Raw genomic sequence first — 24406 nt, 5'->3', positions numbered from 1 at the left:
TTTAATGCATCATAAAAAGAAAAAGAAAATAAAGACAGAATTATTAAAGGTTTCAGAGTAGCAGCCGTGTTAGTCTGTATTCGGAAAAAGAAAAGGAGTACTTGTGGCACCTTAGAGACTAACAAATTTATTATTATTAAAACAATTCAGGAACAACTGAGAGATTTGAGTCTTATTCTCTCCTTGCTCACACCAGTTTCCCCAGTGTAACTATTGATTTCAAAGGCATTTACTCCTGATTTATACAAATGTGAGAAGAATCAGACCCATGGCTGGTATATATCGTTTACAATTAAAACCTAAGATAATCTCCTCAATACTTAGATTTGTATATACCTGTTTTCTAAAGAGCTCTGCCTTGCTTAGAGGCTATGAATCATTTTAAGATATGAGCAATTGTCAAATGCTGAATCACACAATTCAAACATAAACATGAAAAATTATACACGTCATACTATTATAATATGCACCATATATAGTATAAACACAAAACACCATGTTTCTTACCCCAGAATTTAGAACAGGCCAGTTAAGTTATCTAATAGATCATAACTAGACAATAAAATATGTAGAACCTGGCTAATTCTTTTGGCAAATGAAAACACAAACCCTTAAGCATTACGTTAGATATACCAACTTGTAATGAACTTGGTTGATCACTGAATGCTGCTCTTACCACCTGAAAGGACAGATAAAGCAAGATTCTATGGCAGTAGGACGACAAAAACCAAGTTCAGTGTTCAGATTTTGCCGTTTCCTAGAATAGGAATTGGGGGGATGGGAGAGATAGCTCAGTGGTTTGAGCATTGGCCTCCTAAACCCAGGGTTGTGAGTTCAATCCTTGAGGGGGCCATTTAGGGATCTGTGGCAATAAAATAAAATTGGGGATTGGCCCTGGTTTGAGCAGGGGGTTGGACAAGACGACCTTCTGAGGTCACTTCCAACCCTGGTATTCTACGATATTGCAGAGTGAATTCCGACTCAGAATCCTCATTTTGCTAGAGATTACAGTCATTAATGGAAACGCTTTTCCTCTCTTGCTTTCTTTTTCCTTGCGCAGAGAGTGCAGCATCCCCATGAATGCCCTTCCTGTGGTGGTTTTGGCTTCCTTCCGTGCTCAGCGTGCCATGGGAGCAAGATGTCTGTTTTTCGGAACTGTTTTACAGACTCTTTCAAAGCCCTCAAGTGTACCTCTTGCAACGAGAACGGGTTACAGCGCTGCAAGAGCTGTGCAAGTTAAGAATGGCATCTTCCCATGTAGAACCTCATATTATGATATTACTGCAGCAGTTTGTTACATACTTTTTAAAAACAACCATGTTTCTGATGCAGTCAATAAAATGTATTTGTAATAAACTTTTTCTTATTCAGTTGCTAAAGCCATTAGCTCAGGCCAGTGCCTGTCACGTGCACTGAGTCTTAAATAAAGGGAAAGTATAGGCTACTTAAGAGAACAAAGTGCTCACAAACGTTATTAGATTGACAGCCTTTGGATCTGAAATCTTTATTCACATAAGAGATTTAGCAGCAGGAGCACACTTTTCCTCACATCACCCCGCCCAAGGACCTCAATTCTGACCTGGAGAAAACATCAGAAGGAAGTTTAGACTTCATATCTGTTTGATAGTTTCTGCACAGACTGCCAATGATGATAGTGATTTTGTGATGTGGACTAACTTCAGACCACAATTCTTTCTGCATAGCATTTCACTAAACTGTCAGTTTGGTCACAACTCACCTGGGCTAAAATTTAACATATATGTAAAATATCCCATAACAATCCCTTGAACCATTAACTCCCCTTAGCCTGCTACTTTAAATGCCAAAATAGTTTTATTTTAAAAAGTTATATAAATATTTGGTGTTGTAGCTTCTACTTGTAATGATCTCTAAACCATCACAAAGAAGTATTGATTTGCTGCATACTGTAGTGATAACTTGGGATCACAAGAAAGCCTTACAAACTACAGGGTAGGTAAGGAATTACAATGAGCGTTCTGCTTTTGTGGCTTAGTAACAAAGAATCTCTTCTTTCTCATGGATCATCTGCATGGCAGGACAGATGTATTTGCATTTGCTCCAAGGAGTAGTCAAAATGCAATGTGGCCTGGAGTTATTAGAGAGTGAACTACAAATGTGCAAACTTTTTTGCATATTATTTCCCTTATATAGTCTATATCCTATCTATATGTTATGCTGCCACAAAGAGGCAGCCTCTCTTAGTGGCTAATGCACAAGGACTGGTTGGATTAATGGGAAATTGAATGGTATTAAGGAATATGCTTAAACTCTTTATCCTGCGATTTACGATGAATGAAACCCTGCTTCTTTACATTCTTTGCCACAATTGTTAACTAGCACTGGATATAGACTATGAGCACACTCTGAACAGTGACTACCAGGATGTGTACTAGATAATCAAACTCCTTCCAAGAGGGAATTACTACTAAAAAAAGGCAAAAAATATTTCCGATTGGTTTATAGCACTGAAATTCTAAAGTCCCTCACCGATGAAAAGAACTCTGCACTTTATATTGATGATCCATCCTTCCACAGAAATAGCATATGTGAATTAGAGCTGGTTAAGTATTATCTCATCACAGAAAGTTGTTTTATTCACCCTGAAATGTTCTTCTGTTAGGGAGAAGGGACTTGAACCTAGGTTTTTTTTACACTGCAGGCTAGTACCCAACCACCATGCCAGAGGAAGTCTTTGAAAGCCTTCAAAAGATCTTGGCTTTATAGGAAGAAAAATTTTGAAGCCTCATATTATTTTGTGAACCACAATGGTTTTCCATCCACCCCTCATGTAGCTATTACAAGAGATACTCAGGAACTAAAAAATTGGGCCTTGCATTGCCCACAATAAATTACAGAGACCAATCTTCAGCTATTATAAACTGTTGTGTCTCTGTTGACTTTAGTGAAGGGGTGACCATTTACACCAGGTAAGGATATGCTCCCTGATAATCTCCTGTATTAAGAAACTCTCCATAAGTTTCCTCAAACTTACTGAGTATAGTTCTGCTAGAATTTTAATAAGTTACTGTCTGTGCTATGCAACCCATTTTTGTTGCTCCCTTGCATGGTTGTGAAAGGCAAGTTTCACTAGATTTTGTTTGCAAAGACTGAATGAGGAAAGCAAAAGGGGATGTGATGGTAGAAAAATAAGCTTTAAAAGTTGTAAAATAGTTACAGATAAAGAACATAATAAAAACATGAGAAAGAGATACAAAAATGAAACAAAGTTCTAGTTATTTTAAATGCATACAATAAAATGTCATTACTGTGCAAGCCAATGTTTGCGTTTCCAGTCTTCCCATGAATTACCAGTCTGTTCTATCCAAATGTATTTTCCTTGTAGTCAGCCCACCTGAGAAATATCACGAGAAATAATTTGTGAAGGAAGGAGTAATTTTGATAATAAGTAAAAATACACTGTGTATTACTTGTCACAGTTATTGGGCCAGATCCTCAACTAGTGTGAAGCAGTCTAGTACCATTGAAGTCAATGGCGTGATGCCAATTTATACCAGCTAAAGATTTGGTGGTAATAACATAAATATGCATGGTGCTTTACAGACATAGAAGACTGTCCCTGAGCCATGGAGCTTGTAATCTACGTTTTAAGCAATATTTGTCTACAACTAGACATAGGACTTGATTCTATTGTGACTTGCCCAAGTTTTGCACCCATGTAACACCACTGACTTCAAAGGAGTTATAGTCCTCTCTTACACCAGCCTAGATCACAGGTCAGACCCTCCTGACTAGTTCTTTGTGCAACTGGAAAGAAAAGTTGTACTACCAGATGTATTTACAGTAGAGCATGGGGGACAAGAATTTTGTTTGGATCATTAGGAATTCAGACAATTGAGAGGGCAGGAGCCATTCAGCTGCAGGGTGGCCTTTTCATGCAGTCTTGGCCAAGGACCAGGTCTCTGCTTTATTATCCTAGTTGCCACATTATCCTAATCCCTTCCTTGTCCCCCAGCATGGAGATATATTCTTCTCTGCAGAATGTGTCTCCATGCTGGGGGACAAGGAAGGGAATTCAGATAATATGGAGTTTTGGGTAATAGGGTTTCAGAGAAATGGGAGTATGTAAATTAATAATCGGAAGGAATAAATAAACCAATATAGACCAAGTTGTACTTCTCGCTGCAAAAGCTGTGCTAGACTGGGGAGAGGGCTCAAGGGGTTGGTGACCTAGCAGAGCTCAAATGTATAAGAACCATAATTGAGCCCTGTATATCACAAAGTCATGTAACTGCTCTGGCAAGTCATGATTATTGTTAGTGAGACATTAGACTGAAAGAGCAATTAAGGTTGTTGTAGCAAGTAGGCTGCACAGCAGGGAGTGAAAGGTTTGCTACCGCCAACCCTGATATGCCCAGTCAGAAAAGCATTGGGTGGCATGCTTTTCCCTCTTAACATGATTCATGTCACATGTCGTGAAATGCTAAAATCCGCTCTCTGATTTGCTGTAAAAAGTTTCCATTCTGTTGTGTGCTCAGAAAATTGGGCTTATTTTTACTAAGAACAAGCAAAAGTCTAGAATATATTGACAAATATTGTAGCAAATCCATGGCTATGACTACATAGTTTTCACTATGATATACAGTAGGGCCATTCAATGGCTCACACTCCAGGGCATTTAGAACTTCTTGGTGACTAGGATAGACATCAGAGCCTCCTCTTCCAGAAGTAAAGACCTCTTACTACTTGAAATAAAGGACAAATTCCCATAGCTGTAGGCAACATAGGATCTATGGTGTACAGCTGAGCAGTTCTGATTACATCCAGTACAATTCAGTTGACCTACAAACTAGCCAGTTGGTTACATTATAATTATGATATTGCATAATAACCATGGTAAATACATGCACTGTGTTTGCTACCTGACACCTCATTATCCATTTTTTGGAAGGGAGGAAAAATGAGACACAAAGCCAAGAACCACCGGGTATTTAATATTCTCAGGAAAAAAAATCTGTGGAAGACAGAAAATACTAGACTACATACCATGCTGGTAACTACCCCAGGCTAATCGCATAAATGGGAACAATGAGTGTGACTGTTGGATAAAAACAGGTTGTTTGGAGAGAGAGCAGCAAAAGTATATGCCTATTTATAAAAGGGTCCCGCAGAAAGTTAAATTGTCACAGCAATGGTTCTTCATTATGGACTGAATTCACCCCTGTGCAAAGAACTATCAGGTCTATGCACCACTTAAATACTACTTATATAGGGTTTACATAGTCCCTGAGTGGAATTTAAGTGGCACGTACATCTTGTGTTCATGGGTGAGTTTCTACATGAGGCTGGAGTGTAAGTGAACCTTTCACTCTATGAGACAATTTTGGGTTTCTCAGAAAAGTTATTTCTTTGTACGGGGTTCTTGGTTTGTTTGTTTGTTTTTTTTAAAAGGTGCCAGAGCTGAGGTATTTACTAAGTAATTAATTTTTTCTATAGCTCTGGTGCAGGGATTTGTATTTATTTAATCCCTTCTTAATTTTTTTTTAAATTTGCTATTCTGTGGAATAAGTGCACTTTAACACATTGAAAGGGATTATTTTTATTTTGCTTTCGGAAGTGTCCAGTCATTTTTCTTATGAGAAACAGTGCCTCTAGGAACTGCTTTCTGTTAAGTCTATGGCTTTTCCTTGGTGTGGGATAAGGTAGGTGAGGTAATCTTTTATTGGACCAGTTTCTGCTGGTGGAAGGTACAACTAGGGTGACCAGACAGCAAATGTGAAAAATTGGGACGGGGGTGGGGGTGTAATAGGAGCCTATGTAAGAAAAAAGACCCAAAAATCAGGACTTAGTCTCTAATGAGGCTAATGAGGAGCTTAGGGATAATGGCAGGATGATAAATGGGAATGAGGATATGGAGGTAGATATTACCACATTCGAGGTAGAAGCCAAACTTGAACAGCTTAATGGGACTAAATTGTGGGGCCCAGATAATCTTCATCCAAGAATATTAAAGGAACTGGCACATGAAATTGCAAGCCCATTAGCAAGAATTTTTAACGAATCTGTAAACTCAGGGGTTGTATCGTATGACTGGAGAATTGCTAACATAGTTCCTATTTTTAAGAAAGGGAAAAAAAGTGATCCAGGCAACTACAGGCCTGTTAGTTTGACATCTGTAGTATGCAAGGTCTTGGAAAAAATTTTGAAGTAGAAAGTAGTTAAGGACATTGAGGTCAATGGTAACTGGGACAAAATACAACATGGTTTTACAAAAGGTAGATCTTGCCAAACCAACCTGATCTCCTTCTTTGAGAAGGTAACAGATTTTTTAGACAAAGGAAATGCAGTGGATCTAATTTACCTCAATTTCAGTAACACATTTGATATGGTTCCACATGGGGAATTATTAGTTAAATTGGAAAAGATGGAGATCAATATGAAAATTGAAAGGTGAATAAAGAACTGGTTAAAGGGCAGACTACAATGGGTCATAATGAAAGGTGAACTGTCAGGCTGGGGGGAGGTTACCCGTGGAGTTCCTCAGGGATCGGTTTTGGGACCAATCTTATTTAATCTTTTTATTACTGACCTTGGCACAAAAAGTGGGAGTGTGCTAATAAAGTTTGTGGAGGACACAAAGCTGGGAGGTATTGCCAATACAGAGAAGGACTGGGATATCACACAAAAGAATCTAGATGACCTTGTAAACTGGACTAATAGTAATAGGATGAAATTTAATAGTGAAAAGTACAAGGTCATGCATTTAGGGATTAACAACAAAATTTTTTGTTATAAACTGGGGACTTATCAGCTGGAAGTAAGAGAGGAGGAGAAGGACCTCGGAGTATTGGTTGATCATAGGATGACTATGAGCCGCCAATGTGATATAGCCGTGAAGAAAGCTAATGCGGTCTTGGGATGCATCAGGCGAGGTATTTCCAGTAGAGATAAGGAGGTGTTAGTACCGTTATACAAGGCACTGGTAAGACCTCATCTGGAATATTATGTGCAGTTCTGGTCTCCCATGTTTAAAAAGGATGAATTCAAACTGGAACAGGTACAGAGAAGGGCTAGTAGGTTGATCTGAGGAATGGAAAACCTGTCTTATGAAAGGAGACTCAAAGAGCTTGGCTTGTTTAGCCTAACCAAAAGAAGGCTGAGGGGAGATATGATTGCTCTCTATAAATATATCAGAGGGATAAATACCAGGGATGGAGAGGAATTATTTAAGCTCAGTACCAATGTGAACACAAGAACAAACATATAAACTGGCCATCAGGAAGTTTAGACTTGAAATTAGATGAAGGTTTCTAATCAGCATAGGAGTGAATTTCTGGAACAGCCTTTCAAGGGGAGCAGAGGGGGCAAAAGACATATCTGGCTTCAAGATTAAGCTTGATAAATTTATGGAGGGGATGGTATGATGGGATAGCCAAATTTTGGCAATTAATTGATCTTTGACTATTAGCGGTAAATATGCCCAATGACCTATGATGGGATGTTAGATGGGGTGGGATCTGAGTTACTATAGAGAATTCTTTCCTGGGTGTCTGGCTGGTGAATCTTGCCCATATGTTCATGGTTTAGCTGATCACCATATTTGGGGTTGGGAAGGAATTTTCCTCCAGGGCAGATTGGCAGAGGCCCTGGGGGGTTTTCGCCTTCCTCTGCAGTGTGGGGCACGGGTCACTTGCTGGAGGATTCTCTGAACCTTGAAGTCTTTAAACCATGATTTGAGGACTTCAAGAGCTCAGACATATGTTAGGGGTTTATTACGGGAGTGGATGGGTGAGATTCCGTGGCCTGCGTTGTGCAGGAGGTCAGACTAGACGATCATAATGGTCCCTTCTGACCTTAAAGTCTATGAGACTGCCCCTATAAAATCGGGACATCTGGTCTCCCTAGGTACAACCCTTTGGAGGTCACATAACTCTTTTTCAGGTCTGGGAAAGGTAGCAGAGTGTCTGAGCTAAATACAAGATGGCACAGACAGTTAAGCAGAAGGGGTAACATTACAGGTGATCACTTGAAATGAAATGGGCAATTGAGGGTTAGATTGTTATGTACAAAGGATTTGAAGTGGGGAATTAAGGGTATCAGGCAGTGTGGAATTTTACAAATTGTTGTAATGAGCCATTAAACCAGTGTCCCTGTTAAATCCATGGTTTTTGATGTCTAGCAGAGTTATGACTAAGTTCCCAGGCTTGCCTTTTGAAGATGTTGTGCAGGTTTCCCTTGATGACAAATATTGAAAGATCAGATATGGAGTGATCACTTTGTGAAAGGTGTTTGCCCGTGGGTGATCAGGTGTTTTTGTCTTTTATCATTTTTCTGTATGAGTTCATTTGATTGTAGTGATTGTCTGGTTTCACCCATGTAGTTGTTATTATGGCCTTTGATGCACTGGATAAGGATCCCCCACATGTTGTGATAAGCACATGTAGGACCTATGAATCATGAAAGGTGTGTTGTTGGGGTATTGATCCTTGTAGGAGTGGAGTTCTTTGCAGGTTTTGTATATGTTGTTCTGAAAGGGTCAGGTGCTGCTTTGAGGTGGTGTGTCCTGGTATGTGGAGAGCTTGCTTTTGATGATCTTGGCAAGGTTAGCTGGTTGTTTGAAGGCCAGAAGTGGTGGTTTGGGAGAGATTTTTCAGGATGTGGTTCCCCTTAAATATTTGTTGTTACTGCTTCAGGATACCCTGTCTGGGTTCCAGTATGGGGTGGCAGGCGACAAGTGGAGTTTTGCAGTAAGTGGATTCCCCCCACCTCCTCACACACATTTCAAAGCAGGTTCTCTCAGGGTGTTCAGGTGGCTTGTTCCATGATGCAATCTACTTCTCTGGAGGAGTGTCTTCATTTGGTAAAGGCTGTTTTAAGTATTTTAATGTGTGTATCCCAGCCTTTCTCCTCAGAACACATTCTGTGCTATCTGAATGCCTGGATGGAGTTAACCGATTTTTTGGTGCATCTGGGGTGCTTGCTGGATCTGCGGAAATAAGTGTGGTGATAGTGGGTTTCTTGTACATAGTTGTTTGTAGGGTTCCATTGTTTAAGTTAATCGTGGTGTCCAGAAAGTTGTTGCTGGTGTGGGAATGTTCTAGAGAGAGTTTGATCCATGGGGGTGGTTGTTGAAGCTGTGGTGAAATCTGTGAGTGAGTTTAGGTCATCGATCCCAAAGATAAAAATATCATCAATGTATCTCAGGTATAGCATCGGTTTTGTGGTGCCTTTTTCCAGAAATTCTTACTCAGTGTACCCCATGAAGAAGTTGGCATATTGGGGAGCCATCTTGATGTGTTATGTCAAGAGATATATAAAAGCAGAGACACTGTCATACCTGACAATAGGCTACACCAATACAATGTTTTACATTATATTGGGATAGCAAGGATTGCTGCAAGCAATTCTGGTTAGAATTTTTATAATTTTCTTGACCAGTGAATTCATCCTGATAAATCATATAGAGCTACTGGCCTCTAGCTTCTAATTCTATGGTCTCTAAAGCGTACCAAAGCCTATTGAAATCTGTGGGAGTCGTTCCATTGATTTCAATGGACTTTTGACTGAGACTTTAAAGTTTACAATAAACTCTTCATTACTCCAATGTCAAGGTATATGGAGTTACCAGACCACTACAGAATGTAATATGAAAGCGTCCTTTTAGAGTGATAATGCATTGTATTTTGAATACATGGTAGAAGGCATGCTTTCCCTGAGTGAGGTAATTTGTTATACCTGTACACTGGCTATTGTTTACATAAAAAAAGTCTGGATAAATCTTGAGACATGAGAGTAAAAGCTAGTTTTGCCATAAGTAGTGTCAAATATAATAATTTTTCCTTTGACTTCATATGGTGCAAAAATAAAAAATAAAACAAAAAAAAAGGCCTACACGTTTTTCCAGAGGCCCTGGGTTTTATTAAAGAAAATAAGAAATTAATTTTGTTGCTGAAATATGCTTTATCATTTTCATGAGAAACAAAATAACAGTATGCACTTCATGTATTATTTCTATCTACTGCCTTTGTATGATTGCATTAAAGATAGTTTTATTCACTTAGACTGTGACACATAATGTGACCACAAAAGCATTCAACAGGAAACATTTATACCCTAAATAATTTAGGCAGAAAGAATTTAGATTGCTCAGCTTACTTTAAATTATTTAGAGATGATAGTAAAGGACATTGTAATCCAGCCACAATTTGAACAGTAAAAATTATAAGAAATCATTTTTTGTTTAATCCTATTTTTTTCCTTTCTTCCTGCATTCTTTTACTCATGGGTAATGAATCAGGAAGTAGTTGTGTTAGAAGAAAAGTTTTATGAACAGACTCAGACACTAGTGCTTGGGGCTTATCAGTGCTACTTTACAAAACTGCTTTCAAATGAGTTAAAAGATTTATGAAATACAGTAAGTTCTCACTAAAGTAAAGCTGTGTTGTTGCGTTTCGGTAGGACTTTCACTGCCTGCTTTGTTTCATGATTCTAGACACCATATTTTGTCTTGACTAAAAGACAACCCATCTCCCTGAAAATGAAGAACTTTCAAAGCCAATTAGCAACAAAAATGCATTCTGCTGCATGTAGCTCTAATGACTTAAGGTTTGAATGCATATGTGGAAAATACTGCAGGGTAAAATTCTCCAGGAAATTGTCAGTGGGTATACTTTGAACTCAGAAACAAAGCTCCTACATGGTACATTGTTGTTAATCCCTTTTAAAAAAGCAGATAATGATAGCCAATAAAAAAAAATAAGGAAACAAAAGTTACCATAAGAAAATCAGCGTTTACCAAATTACCATTTTGCTATCACCAGTAACAAAACGGCTCTGATCCTGCAGGCTGATCTACTCAGGTGAATCTTGTGCCAGCACTTGGGTGTCCATATTTCCCTAAACTGAAAACAGAACACTGAGAGTGGATATAGACCTTCTGCCCCAGTACTTCTCCCTCCTATTTTTCCCTATCCCCTCCTCATTGTACCACTTCTTGACCCACTCTGCTCCTATTTCCCTCCTTCCCTGCCCTCTCTTCACCTAATTGCATTGAGAGAACATGAGCTGCCTGCCATCGCTGCTGGCCTGAGCCCCACTTGACATCATAAACATCACAGCTTTTTTGGCAAAACTGGACATTTGTCCCATTTGCTCTTGCTCGAACATTCTTCAGGACTCCCACAGGGCAAGAACAAATGGGGAAAATGCTCAGTTTTGCCAAAAGAGTCATGATGTCTGGGACAGAGCTTAAAAAGGGGACTGTCCCAGCCAAAAAGGTAATTTATTGTCATGCTAGCCAGCACAGATACCCACTGATCATCAACAGGGCTTCAGTTGGCTTCCAAGGTCTACCCAGATGGATCAGGAATGTGTCTTAGATTGTGTGGATATTAGTTCAGTGATGGGTACAATTAGAAGATTCAGTTTAAATTGTTATTTTTAGAAAGAAAATGTTTGTTCAGTGTTTGAGATACTGTAGTTATAGCCTATTATTATGAGTAGGTAAATATTTCTGCATCTGAGATACCATGGTGTGGTAACTGTTGGCAAATACAGACTTTTTGCCACAATCTTATCATAAAATACATTAAGAATTCATTAAACAATAAAGCTGTAGTTTTAAGTGTAATTGGTTTAAAAATGGTGTTACTATTATTATTTTGAATTTATATAGCACTTTCCTGCCATGAATCTCAGATCATATTACAAACACTCAAGAGCCTCACAACAACTTTTACTCAGGTCAACATTATTACTCCTATTTTCCAGATAGGGACACAGAGTGAATAAGCCGGAGTCTCCACTTCAGTGGAGTTACACTGATGTGTAACTGTGGCAGTGGAATGGAGAATTAGGCCTTTGATGATTGCCCAAAATCAGATGGCAATTACAAGGCAGAACTGAAAATAGAACCCATTTTTCCCTGACACCCAGGCTTGTGCCCCTCTGGACCACCCTTCCTCCCTTGAAGCGCCTCACAATTTTCTTAAATATGAAGGGCTGAATTTCCAGTCATGTTCACCTGAAAAAATGAGCAAGCATTTGCTCACCTGCAGAAACTAACACTGGTACATGCCAACATGCAAAATGTTTTTTGTAAGAGTTTTTTACCTTTGAAAATCTGGTCCTGGATGTATGTTCTATAAAAATGAGTTGAAAATGAACCAAACTTTTCTTGTCACTTGGTGTTATTTACCAGACTTACGTTTATTGTGTCATAACTATACACCAAATATAAATGGACTGCAAATGCTATTCTCAGGAGGAGACTGGTAACAAATCTGATGATATTTTATTTAACACTAGCAATGTCTGATTCTGTTTTATTGTGCATTAGTAATAACTTTCAGTAATCATTACATTTGCTGAGGGTGGCTTCTTATATACACAATATCACAAAAGAACACGCCATGTCCCTGAAAGCAAGCGCTCATGTTCTATACTAACAGCAGTAACAATAAGCTGACGGGAATACTTTATGGCTTATCATTCAGCACACATGCTCAGAAACATACATCTGTGTTGTAAGCAGCCATTGACTGATTGCAAATAACTTGCCTTTACATGCAATGATTTAAGGAGTCTTTTAAAAAAGCCATTTCTATTGACTAAATACTGTAGAAAGCCTCATCCATGAAGGACGACTGTTCTCTGCTTTAATTACAGGAGAAAATTTTTAAAACGATGACACATGAGTTATTTGGATCTTTCACGTGACTGGGGGAAAATAACCACGCTTCATGGAGGAGTGTTTTATGCATTTTGCAGTTATTAATTTGACTGATTAAATTTATTGGCTCAATATAATTTCCCCTGTAACCCTCAAAAATTCATTTGAGAGCATATTGTGGGCTTTTCCCCCATTCATTTGAAAGTGGAATCTATGAAAAAGATATTAGAAGTGAAATTAATAATGGTCTGCAAATAAAAAAAACCCACAAAAAGTAACAATTCCAGTCTCTCCGTCCTCATGAAGGTAATTATAAAAACACACATCCTAGTTTCCTTATAATTCATCATGGCTGACACCATCTTGACAGGAAAAACCCACATCTGGAATAGCCAGAGTCTCATGAATCAGGCTCAAGTTGCATTCACAGCAACTGTTCCTCTTCCCATATACACCTCTACCCCGATATAACGTGGTCCTCGGGAGCCAAAAAAATCTTACTGCCTTATAGGTGAAACTGTGTTATATCGAACTTGCTTTGTCCTCGAGCATTTCCGTTATTAGTAGTCACTTCCCACCCCCTGACTGACCCCTCAGAACCTCTGATCCATCCAATCCCTCCTGCCCCCTGTCCCCTGACTCCTATCCACACCTCTGCACCCTGACAGAACCCCTGGGACTCCCACGCCCTATCCAACGCCCCTGATCGCCATCCCCTGATTGCCCTGCCCCCAGAACCTCCAAACCATCCAACCTCCCCTGCTCCCTGTCCCCTGACTGCCCCCTGAGACCCTCTGCCCCTTATCCAACCCCTCGGCCCCGGCCCGGCACCCTTAACACGCCGCTCAGAGTGGTGTGTCACAGCCCGACATGCTGACGCGCTGATCCACCTTTCCCCCAGAGTGCTGTTTTACCGCGTTATATCTGAATTTGTGTTATATCAGTCACGTTATATTGGGGTAGAGGTGTACTTTGACTTACTCTAGGCTTTACTAGTCATTTTAATTTATATCCTGTGTTATGGATTTTAGTTGCAGCCCTCCATTAGGGATCATGTAGCGTTACATCACTTGATCAGGAGCACTGGGAGGCATAATAATTCACATACTATAGTGTCCCCTTGAGCCCTCCAACACATATGGGGAGCTCACAACGACAGAATATATGGAGCTTAATAATAAAATGTACATCCACAGATGGCCTGATTCAGAACTAAGCCTTTAAAAACACATCAGACAGAAGATGCTGCTTACGTATTTCCCAGAAGAGACTTAAGTAATTGTAGCAGCTAGTAAACTAAGCTAACAGTCAAACCTTGCTAGTTGTGAAATACCTTCCTCTTTTATCCTTATGATATGCTTTATGCCTAGAAGTTCTTTATAGACACACACACACGCACAACCATCATGTTATGTTTAATACAATAATACAGTGCTATAGTTGAATGACAGAGCTGTAGGGTAAAATCTAAAAACTGTATAGAAAGTGAAAGCTACCAAAAGCTTGTTGTGAAAGACCCTTTGAATTTGAGGTAGTGTCGTTACCAAGGTGATCTGTAAGGTAGTGTGGTGAAAATCTTACCTTGAACCAAGACTGTAGTTTTGTTAAGTCTTAGTCACTAGAAAGCATATTTTTACTTTTGTTCATTACCCTTTCTAACTTTATTCCTTATACTTGATCTCACTTAAAGTTCCATATTCTTTTGTTAATAAACTTATTTTACTTTAAATCTAAACCAACTCAGTGCTCTGTTTGAATTGAAGTGATAGTTCACTCTAAATATAGTGATACGCTATGCAGTTTGTCTCTTAAGAGGAGCAAACAAACCTTATTATTCCTCTGAGTGGTCCAGGAAAGGGCTGGACATTGCAGAGCACACGGTTTGGGAATATTCAGGACGGTGGGGGAGATGGTGGGGTGTGGAGTTGGGGTCATCTTGCCAGGTGTAATCAAAGCTGGTGGAAACCAGGGAGTGACTATGTTGCTACATGAGGAAAACTGCTGAAGTCAGAGTACTGCTGAAGTCAGAATACTCAGAGTATTGTGTACCTGTGCTGTGCAGAGTGCATGCTTGTTGCTGACTGTGCACATCCCAGGCATGGGGAGCTGCATCGACAGAGCATTTAAAGCACTTGGGATTACAGGGCAAGTGGTGACAACCACCCACTGGGCTGAATGGCACCCAGAATGTAACTATGAACTACAAACAAGAATAGAACAATAAAGGAACATGGAGAAGCTTTTCATAAAGACTCTGTTCTAACTTCAGAATGGACATTTCTGCAAGTGTGCTGATGGAAAGAACATAGAGTTGTGCAAATCTGGCCAAAGGATATACTGCAAGAGGGGCCTATGGAAAGCAGCTTGCAGATCCGAGCTAAACCAGCAGTGTTCAATATATGTCCCAAGATGTTTTGCATAAGCTAATATGGCATACAATATTTTTTTACATATAGTGTAATTTTCCAGAGAAAGTATTGCAAGAATTCACAAAGATGATGCCTTGTGTTCTCATTTGTTGATGAAAAGGGACACAACTTTTATTCTGGCTAGAGATTTCAATCTTTGCTAGAAGCAGGGGTTACATTCTCATTGGCTCACATCAGTTTTGCTCAGAACCACCACCAGGCTGCTCATCAAAAACTATATAAAATAGCCCTCTTCTATTTAACACGTAGCTACCTGAAGCTGAAACACCTGGAAGAGGGCTATGGAGTGTGGCACCAAAATTGACTGGCGAGTGAAAGTGCCCCCATCTCATAACAACTAAACTCTCAACACTAGCATGAGTCCTATCAACTCTGTTTCTTTTAAGTCCTATTTAGGAAGAAGTCTGACATCTGGAAAGAGAACAAGAGTACAGTTGTCATAACCGCTTGAATGAAAACTGATTAACTTCTTTACCTTGAAAAGCCAGTTAGTGCAACTGTAAAGCTGAACTGGAAAACCTACCTTCATGCCAGTTCCACCGGGTAAATACCAAATTACACATGTATTTTGTTTACCCCAGTCTTTACTTGGCTATAATGCTACCTGTCCATGGTAGAATCCCTTCCCCTGTGCACCTGGCTGATATGGAAGGAAAGCATGACTATGATCCCCACTATTTTAAAACATTTAAAAAATAATAATCCCTCATCTAATTATATGTTAGCATTTATGCTAGTCTAATATTAATGCCAGGCTACAGCTGGGACAACTTGAAACATGATAATACGTTATTGCTCAACAATACATTATTGCCCTTGTAGCCTGACATATAGCCTCCTGCTTTTTGAGAGGTTTGGGACTTCCTTGAGTAAAACTCTTCCAATGCAGCTAAGTTGTCCTCCTATTTGAGAACATGTACACATACTTTTCAGGGACCAACCTTTGCACCAATGTCAGCTAGCACTAGATAGTGCCCTTAGGCACGGTGCTGAGTATGAAGCAGTGTAGGGTGACCAGATAGCAACTGTGAAAAAATAGGACAGGGGGTAGGGGGTAATAGGTGCCTATATAAGAAAAAGTCCCCCAAAATGGGACTGTCCCTATAAAAATGGGACATCTGGTCACCCTAATTAGCAGCAGGTAGCTGTGCCACTAATGGAAGAGCACCAGGAAGGCACTATGCCTCAAAGACACTTCTCTGAAGTACAATTCTATCTGAACCACCTTTTCTTCTGTGGGAGGGAACATGCTGCTTCAAACATTTTGCATCCAGCTAGGTCTGCTGGTCAGTGCATAGAGGGGAGAGCCATGGCTTTACCAACTTCCCTCCTCTTCTGCCCATCTTCACCTCCTCCATACATACTCGGGGGAGTCTACAGAATGCAGAAAGTGCTTTTCCCACCTCCCCCGTATGCTTAGAGCCCACCTGGATTATGGTTCTACACAGCCAAGCAGGAGGTGGAGCCTTATTCCTACATATTCCTCTGTTCAGCCATGAGGACTGGAGCAGCCATGAGCCAAGTTTTTTTATTCTGTCTTCGTGAATGAGATTCCCTAGTCCTTTGGATTCCCTTAATTCAACATTGCTGTACAAGACAAAGATCCTCAAACTGTACACACAGATCTAAATGTTACATTTTATATTTGATAAGATATCCACTCCACTCCAAACCAGGAAGGAATATCCTTACATAGACCCTGTACTTTTTCATAAACACAGTAATTTGATTATGTCCACTATTATCTAAGAACAATGAATGTAGGCCATACTTACAGGACAGGGGACTGGCTGAAAAATATTGGGGATCATGGTTGCTAGTCAGCTGAACATGAGCTCCCCATGTGATGCTGTGGCCAAAAGAGCTAACACGAACTGGGATGTATAAACAGGGGAATCTGGAGCAGGAAATAGAGAGGTTATTTTACCTCTGTATTTGGCACTTGTGCAAACGCTCCTGGAATACCATGTCCAGTTCTGCTGCCCACAATTCAGGAAGGATGTTAATAAATTGGAGAGGATTCAGAGAAGAACCATGAAAGTGATTAGAAAACATGCCTTATAGTGACTGGGCTCTTCCAGTCTGTTAAGCTAAATAGATAAAGAGATTCAAGAGGCGACAATTATCGCTTATAAGTATCTAAAAGGGGAACAAATATTTAATAATGGGCTTTTCAATCCAGCAGAGAATCAATGGCTGGAAGTTAAAGCTAGACAAAGTCAGATTGGAAATAAGGTGCAATTTTTTTTAAACAGTGAGAGTCATTGATCATTGGAACAATTTACCAAGGGTCATGGTGGATTCTCCATCACTGATGGTTTAATAATCAAGATTGGATGTTTTTCTAAAGATCTGCTCTAGGAATTATTTTGGGGAAGTTCTGTGGTCTGTGTTACACAGGAGGTCAGACCAGATGGTCACAATGGTCCCTTCTGGCCTTGGAATCTATGAATCCACAAATTAGTCTCTGCAATTACTGATTTCTAACCAGTGATCTCCCATTTTGTTACTCTTTGCTACTCCCCTTCTGAATTAAAATCTCATTCCACTGATTTTTGTCCTGTTTTTTATATACTTTTGTAATTCCTCTGATTTCGGCTGTGGCTGCAATCCATCTGAGATTGTTAAACATATTTTCCGTGTACCAAACAAAATTTTATATAAGAGCAAAGCTCTCAAACCATCAGAATTGTGAAAAAGGCCTTTGATAAAGACAACTATGATTCACTGTTTTCTAGTGAAAATGAGGGAAATAAATGTGCTGACTGAATTAAGATGTTTAATTACCATAACAAGACATTAATTATCCCAGGTGAACCTACTGGAGTCTTTCAACTACTGTAAATTTCTATAATCACATAAAACTTGCACTGAAAGTAATAACACCCACAAAAGTGGCATTTAAAGAGTGCTGACATGTAACTTCGGCCACAGAAATCAGAACAACCTAGGCTGATAATTTGGCCAGTGGTTTAATGGAGCCAGAACAGTGGACCAATACTATTCATGGAGTGCCCAGCCTGCCGCAGCATGCCTCCCCACCCAAACATCCTCACCCCACAGCCACTGTGTGAGGGCTGCACCCAGCAGTGTGCACCCGGGGTTAAAGAGCAACGTGGAGGAGGGGTTAGAGACCCAGGTCTCTGCCATTCTAGGGCTACATCATTAACTTTGGCCCTGAAACTGCTGCTTAAACAAACAACCAAAATCCCTCCGACAAACAATGAACTCACATTTCTAGCATTAAAGTGAATTTCCTTATTTTTGTTGGGAAGGGGTCATTCCTAGTTTCCAGATTACATCCTGTTTTGAACCAATTTCCATCCAATGCAAGGAAATTCATAGTTAACACCACCAAAGATCATGCCCCTTATGACCTTTTCCTTAATACAGAATATTTAAGGCCTGAGTTTTGTTTCTAGAGAGGAAAAAGATGGAAGGGTCTGGTGAAAAGCAGGAAAGTGGAATTGACATAGGTATATTGTTATTGTCCATCTGCCAAGCAATTGGAGGTTTCAGAGCCTTGCAGGTTGGTTTCCCGGTTAGCAAATTTGGGTTATTTTAGATCAAGTGTGGGAGCAAGTTCCAGAGTCTCAGTGTAAGCAGCACATAGTATCTGTGAAAAAGTGTATATACAGTATGGTCAGGCACAGAACTCACAAATTCAGATATCCTTCCTCAGCCTGTGTAGTACCACATTCGTGAAGAAGTCCCATTAAAAAAAGTTAAAATGATGGTATGATCTCATCCACAGTGACAGATAAACACCCACTCTCCCCTTGCAAAGAAACTCGCTTACAAACTTGACCAAGTATTTCATGTTTCTTTATTTTCCCTTTCTAAATCCCTACATAACATTGCACAGTAAAACCAGTCTAAACCATGTTATTCTCACTAGTTTATAGCCATTGAATAAACCAAGTGAACACTTCAGTTTTATAGGTTATATGAAAGTAATCCTGTAAGTTTATTATTTTGTGTTGAGAGCTGAGATCCCATCCATGACCGACCAGAACAATGCTTTGTCAACTTTTCAGTTCAGAAAATAATACAAAAAAGGAGTCCAATTCTATCATTGAAGTGAAAGGAAAACCTCCCATTGGCCTCAGTGGGAGCAGGATTGGGGTGCAGTATGGCAGCACACATATCCCTTGCTTTTATAGTCTCTGCTCCTGCAAACTTTTACTTACATGAATAAATGCTGTAGGACTGGGACTTCTGAGTCCTTTACCACAGTGTCTGTAAAGAAGGGACCATGTAGCTGTACTTTGTAATGTAGGTAATGTAATGTAATCTTTAGGCTGGATCTGATCTCTTCCTTTGAGAAATGAATTGACACCGCCCATAGAGCAGTTTCTGATGATTAAAACCAAGTAGTGGACAGTTTGAAAAGTTTGATGACTCCAAAGTTATTTGATCTGGAGGTAGTTAGTCGCAGTTCTATTTTTGCTGCATTGGGAAAGGTCACAGAACCCTGACAAATGTTGCTGGAAAATGGCAGATTGCCATACCTGTCTATGTGGAAATAAGTGATACACAAAGAGAACATGTATTGTAGATGGAAATAAACAAATTAAAATCAGTTAAATAAGTGGGAAAGGGCTTTTGGAACTGTCAGAAAAAGGACCCAGGGCAGCAGGCTTGTTATTTAATCAAGGAGAGAGCATACAGCCTTTGAGAAACACAAAGCAGCCAGGAAGAAGTCACATTGCGTCCCTCTAGAGTTACTAAATGATACACATGCTTAGATGATGTAAGTAAGATGAATACTGTTGTAAATAGGAACTAGGCTGAACAGTGATGAGCAGGCAGTGGAATCATTGCTGTTTCTTTCTTCTGGATTTCTACATATTTCATTTCCTGCCAAAAATCTCATGGATCATTGTTAACCCAGTGTCTAATTCTGCCACTACTCATGCACATCACTTAACTCTCTGGAGAAATCCCACCAATGCCGATGAAACTACTCACATGAATAAAGTTAGACACATATATGTTAACAGGATTGGCCCCAATTAGTAATTGATGCCTGACCTGGAAGAAAGCACTTTCCATTTACATTTTTAACACCTAATGCCACATTACATCATAGTATCTGCACTTACAGCTGGCAATGGCCCATTATGTTACGCAGTATGTCAGCTTGAAATGTGACATATGGGAATGGTGCAAGATGAAAAATAAGTAGCTTAAGTAATATGTAATAGGACACCCTGGAACTTTCAGCTCAGAACTGCATACCCTGTTTGGGAAATGGATGAAGTATTGACTGGCAGGGGAAAACAAAGGGTGGGGGGAGTAGAAGCTAGAGCACTGGGACTGTTCACAAGCTATCAGGAAGGTGTCTTGGCAGTGTTGCACACATCTAGTATAGAGAAGTATTTCAGACTGTATCAGATATTGGGCTGGCTCAGTGTTTCCAGAGACAATATGGTACCAATCAGTCTATGCTGTTAATTAATCCTTCTATTGCTATATCCTTTTGAGAAACAAAAAAGTCCATTCCTCCCCATCCATCCGTCAGGGAGAATGGTAGACAGCCAAGCTCCCATTAGCAAGGCAGTAGAAGAGATCATTCCCTCTGTGATGTCCTGGGGATTGCCCTTCAACATCCCTGGAAAGGACTTTGGAGCAGCTGAAGAAAAGAACTGCCACCAAATTTTACCCTGAGCGTGGTGTGCTGGGATAGGATTTTATAAGTGTAAAAGGGTGGTAAAGCACTGGAATGGGTTACCTAGGGGGGTGGTAGAATCTCCATCCTTAGAGGTTTTTAAGGTCCAGCTTGACAAAGCCTTGGCTGGGATGACTTAGTTGGTGCTGGTCCTGCTTTGAGCAGGGGATTGGACTAGATGACCTCCTGAGGTCTCTTCCAACCCCGCTATTCTATGATTCTATAATCAGTGTTTTCTGCCTAGTGAGACAGTGTAGACATGGTTAGTAAGGTCATATGCAAATCATGAGTTACGTGTCTCTCTGTTGAGCCTCAGAGCTTTGTTTTAAAAAGAGTTCTTTAGTAAGCAGAAACTCAACACTTCTCTTGGGCAGAAGCAAGATCCCCATTTCCTTATCCACATATGATATATGACATATATAAAATCCCTCTTGGACCTTCCATTTAATCATCATCAATCCAAGTGGGCCTAGCAACGGGGTTTGGATAACGTTTAGAGTTTTCTCCAGAGTCTAGTCCCTGAAGCCCCAACTCCTCTCCTGCTTGTTTAAGCAAAAGCTGAGTGTTGCCTCCTGAACATGTCTTTGCTCAGCTTCTGCTCATCTGCAGTGTGGGAATGACAATGCAGCAGATTCTACCAGCTTATCTCCCCCCTGTCTCCAAGGGAGACAATGAAGAATCCCCTGCAGAGAGCTTCTCTTTTCCCTTCCGCATTGTTTTAAGGGAAAGATGGAAACAATTTCCTCTTTGGTGCTCATCTCAATGGCCTCAGGGTAAAGAGTAGAGACTCGACTACAAAACAGGGGCTCAGTGCAAGGGAAAAGGATGTCACATTTTTTGTAGAGGAAAGGATATGAAGATTTCCTCTGGTCTGGGGATAAGAAGATAATCCCATTAGATTCTGATCAGGTAGCAACTGGACTCAGGTATATTCAGCTAAACTTAATACACCGGTGGCCACCATTAGTCACCATTTACTACACACACAGTAATATCGGTTTGACCACATTTATTTCCTATTCAATCTCAGACACCACCATGTGATAAATGTGGGCCTTTCCTGCACCAGCCCCCCAATACTGGGGGGTCATCACTGTCCCTTCAAATTGAAGTTTATCACATTTTGTCTGTGAAATACTTCTCACCTTCCAAACCTCTGGGCAACTACAAACAGACACCATTTAAAACAAAAACACTAGACCGAAAATGCTTTGCTTCGGACAGGAATTTTCCTTCCAAAGTTCTCTCCCACAAGTGCATGACAGACAATATTTAACTCTGGAAGAGTGGCATGCCTAAGGTCCAATATCGCAGGACCCATCAGAGCAGGAAACAAGGAGCCATATTTTCAATTGGCATATGTCAGCATAGCACCAATGACATCAATACCATTTATAAAATCAGAAATGGATTGTCTGCAAGAGCCAGGCTCCCACACTGGGTGTGGAACCTTCCTCACCCCCACCTCTGTAGTGCATGTTTCACTCTGTGGGAAAAGCAAATAATGTCCAAGCAGCATACCGTGTGCTGGAGAAGATACAGTGCTAGGCAGAATGTTCAACCTGCAAGCCCACTCATTCCTGCTCCTAGCTGGCCATCTTCCAACTTGCACAGCTTTACATGTGCAGAGCATTTGTGTATCTCCTGGAGAATGGGATAATATCAGGAAGGAGATACTCTCCACCTTCCACCCAACCCAGATACACCACATCTGAATCCCTTCTATTTGCTGGAGAAGAACTACATCTTTTGCTACATCATTTTCACTGAGAAGAAAATTATTCCTCTTCTCTTAATTTTGCTAAGGTAAAATTTGCCCATTTAAAGTCTACCCCAGAAGGATTTGCCAGGCAGCCAGGACCACAATTTGAGAAACACTGTTCCAACCAAACAGTGAAAGTCCAGATGTCAAAACTATTGATTAATGGTAATTTACACAAAGCAGCAGTATAAGCCTGATTCACCATTTCTCTACTCTAGTTTTACACTGGAGTTCTGTGGGGTGGGAGATAGTGGATTGTGGGCAAATGGGAGTGGGGATTTGGGGTGGTCATTCTTTGTATCTTGTTTGCATGGTCTAATTTACCTCCTTTGTTGACAGAGTGGAATATCTGAATTCAGCTCTGAATTCACAACCAATGAGGAAGCCTGTCTCTTGGAAGGAATCTAACCTTTCTATTGATATAAAGCTCCTATTTCTACTTCTGATGAGTCATGAGATAGCACAGTCTTAGAATTTGCAGTACTTGATGCAAATTGGAGGAGCCACAATATATTTTCTTACTGTGTATGAAAGCAAGGGATAGATGACAGTGGGTTAACTCTAGCACTTCTTCATTGCCATGCAGCCTTTGAAGGTACATCTACACAGCAACTGGACACACGTGGCTGGCCTGTGTCTGTTGACTTGAGCTTAAGTTGCTGTTTAATTGCAATGCAGACTTTTGGGCTTGCGCTGCAGCCTGAGCTCTGGGACCCTCCTACTTCACAGAGTCCTAGAGCCCAGGCTCCAGCCTGAGTCCAGACATCTACACTGCAATCAAACAGCCCCGCAGCCTTAGTCACAGGCACAGGCCAGCTGTGGGGTTTTACTTGTAGTGTAGACATACCCTAAGGCTTCTCATCTGTATTTACTCTGGCTAGAGCTTCCCTCACTTAACTTCCTATTATGTTCCATTTAGTGACTTAACAAGGAATTGTAACCTACATTAAAATATTTTTATTTTTTTTAATTTCAAGACACATGCAGAAAATCATGAAAGAAAATGAGACATTTTATGGTAATCTCCCCAAGTTTCACTAGAAATTGTTCATGGTAGTGTTCTAATAGGACAATGGAAAGGCTTTACAAGTAGGATTTATGTCTATAATTCAGCTATTCAAATTGCATAGAACTATGACAAAGTGTATTCATCTGGATTAGCTCAAATTAATAGTTGATTAAAAATGACACCTTCATTGTAACAATGCGATTTATATTATAAAGTAGCAACTTGTTCAAAGTTTAAGTAATTTGGGATAATTTTGTGGATGCAGTTGGATATTGAGTCTGAGAGGTACAGTTTATAGATAAAAATATCCTTACTGTCAATACGTTACCAGACTGCTGTCTGTTGTGGCTTCATTAATTTCAGTGAGCTACGAGTGAGATCTTTAAAGATCTCCCAGGTGTCATTCCTTTCCGGAATTTATCACAAACAAAGACATAACCCAGAAGGGAGATTTACAATATTATTCTATTCAGATGATGGCAGTATAATATTAACTCCAAAAAGGGAAAGGATAATGCCATCTGTGAAATACTTTAAACAACCCAAAAAATGAGTTATCAGTTTCATTTCAGAAAGCTGCAGCAATAATTAAAGGACCATAATCACCAAGTGACAGAGAAAGTTACAAACATATGCAGAATCTCTCTTGTTCTCTTGTCTGATAAATGCAGAAGGTGCTGACCTGTTTGCAGTTTCTTGCTGCTCAGATTCTTGAAGAACTACCTGAATAACAAGTCTTGCTTTTTTCAGCATTGTTTTGAACTTTCCCTGCCAGGCAATTGGCATTTCTGCTTGTCTTCCTGAAGGGTGTAACTAGATTTGTTGGGGACAGGAAAAGGAGTTGGGAGAAGGAGAGGAGGAGAGAGCCAGGGAGTTAAGGAACAGA

General features: G+C 40.1%; 1 protein-coding gene across 1 annotated transcript in view; it reads left to right on the top strand.

Annotated features, from left to right (window-relative positions):
- The window catches only part of GRXCR1 (glutaredoxin and cysteine rich domain containing 1), a 61273-nt gene extending 59963 nt beyond the window's left edge, over nt 1-1310 (top strand). Inside the window, exon 5 of the mRNA XM_073340109.1 lies at nt 1061-1310. Within this exon, the coding sequence (XP_073196210.1) occupies nt 1061-1240 (180 nt within the window). The 3' untranslated portion in view covers nt 1241-1310. The remainder of the gene's footprint in view (nt 1-1060) is intronic.
- Nucleotides 1311-24406: the final 23096 nt, after the last annotated feature.

This window comes from Lepidochelys kempii, chromosome 4 (assembly GCF_965140285.1).
Source record: "Lepidochelys kempii isolate rLepKem1 chromosome 4, rLepKem1.hap1, whole genome shotgun sequence".
NCBI classification, from domain to species: Eukaryota; Metazoa; Chordata; order Testudines; family Cheloniidae; genus Lepidochelys; species Lepidochelys kempii.
Note: the sequence above shows the minus strand (reverse complement) of the source record. Positions and strands in the feature narration are given on the sequence as shown.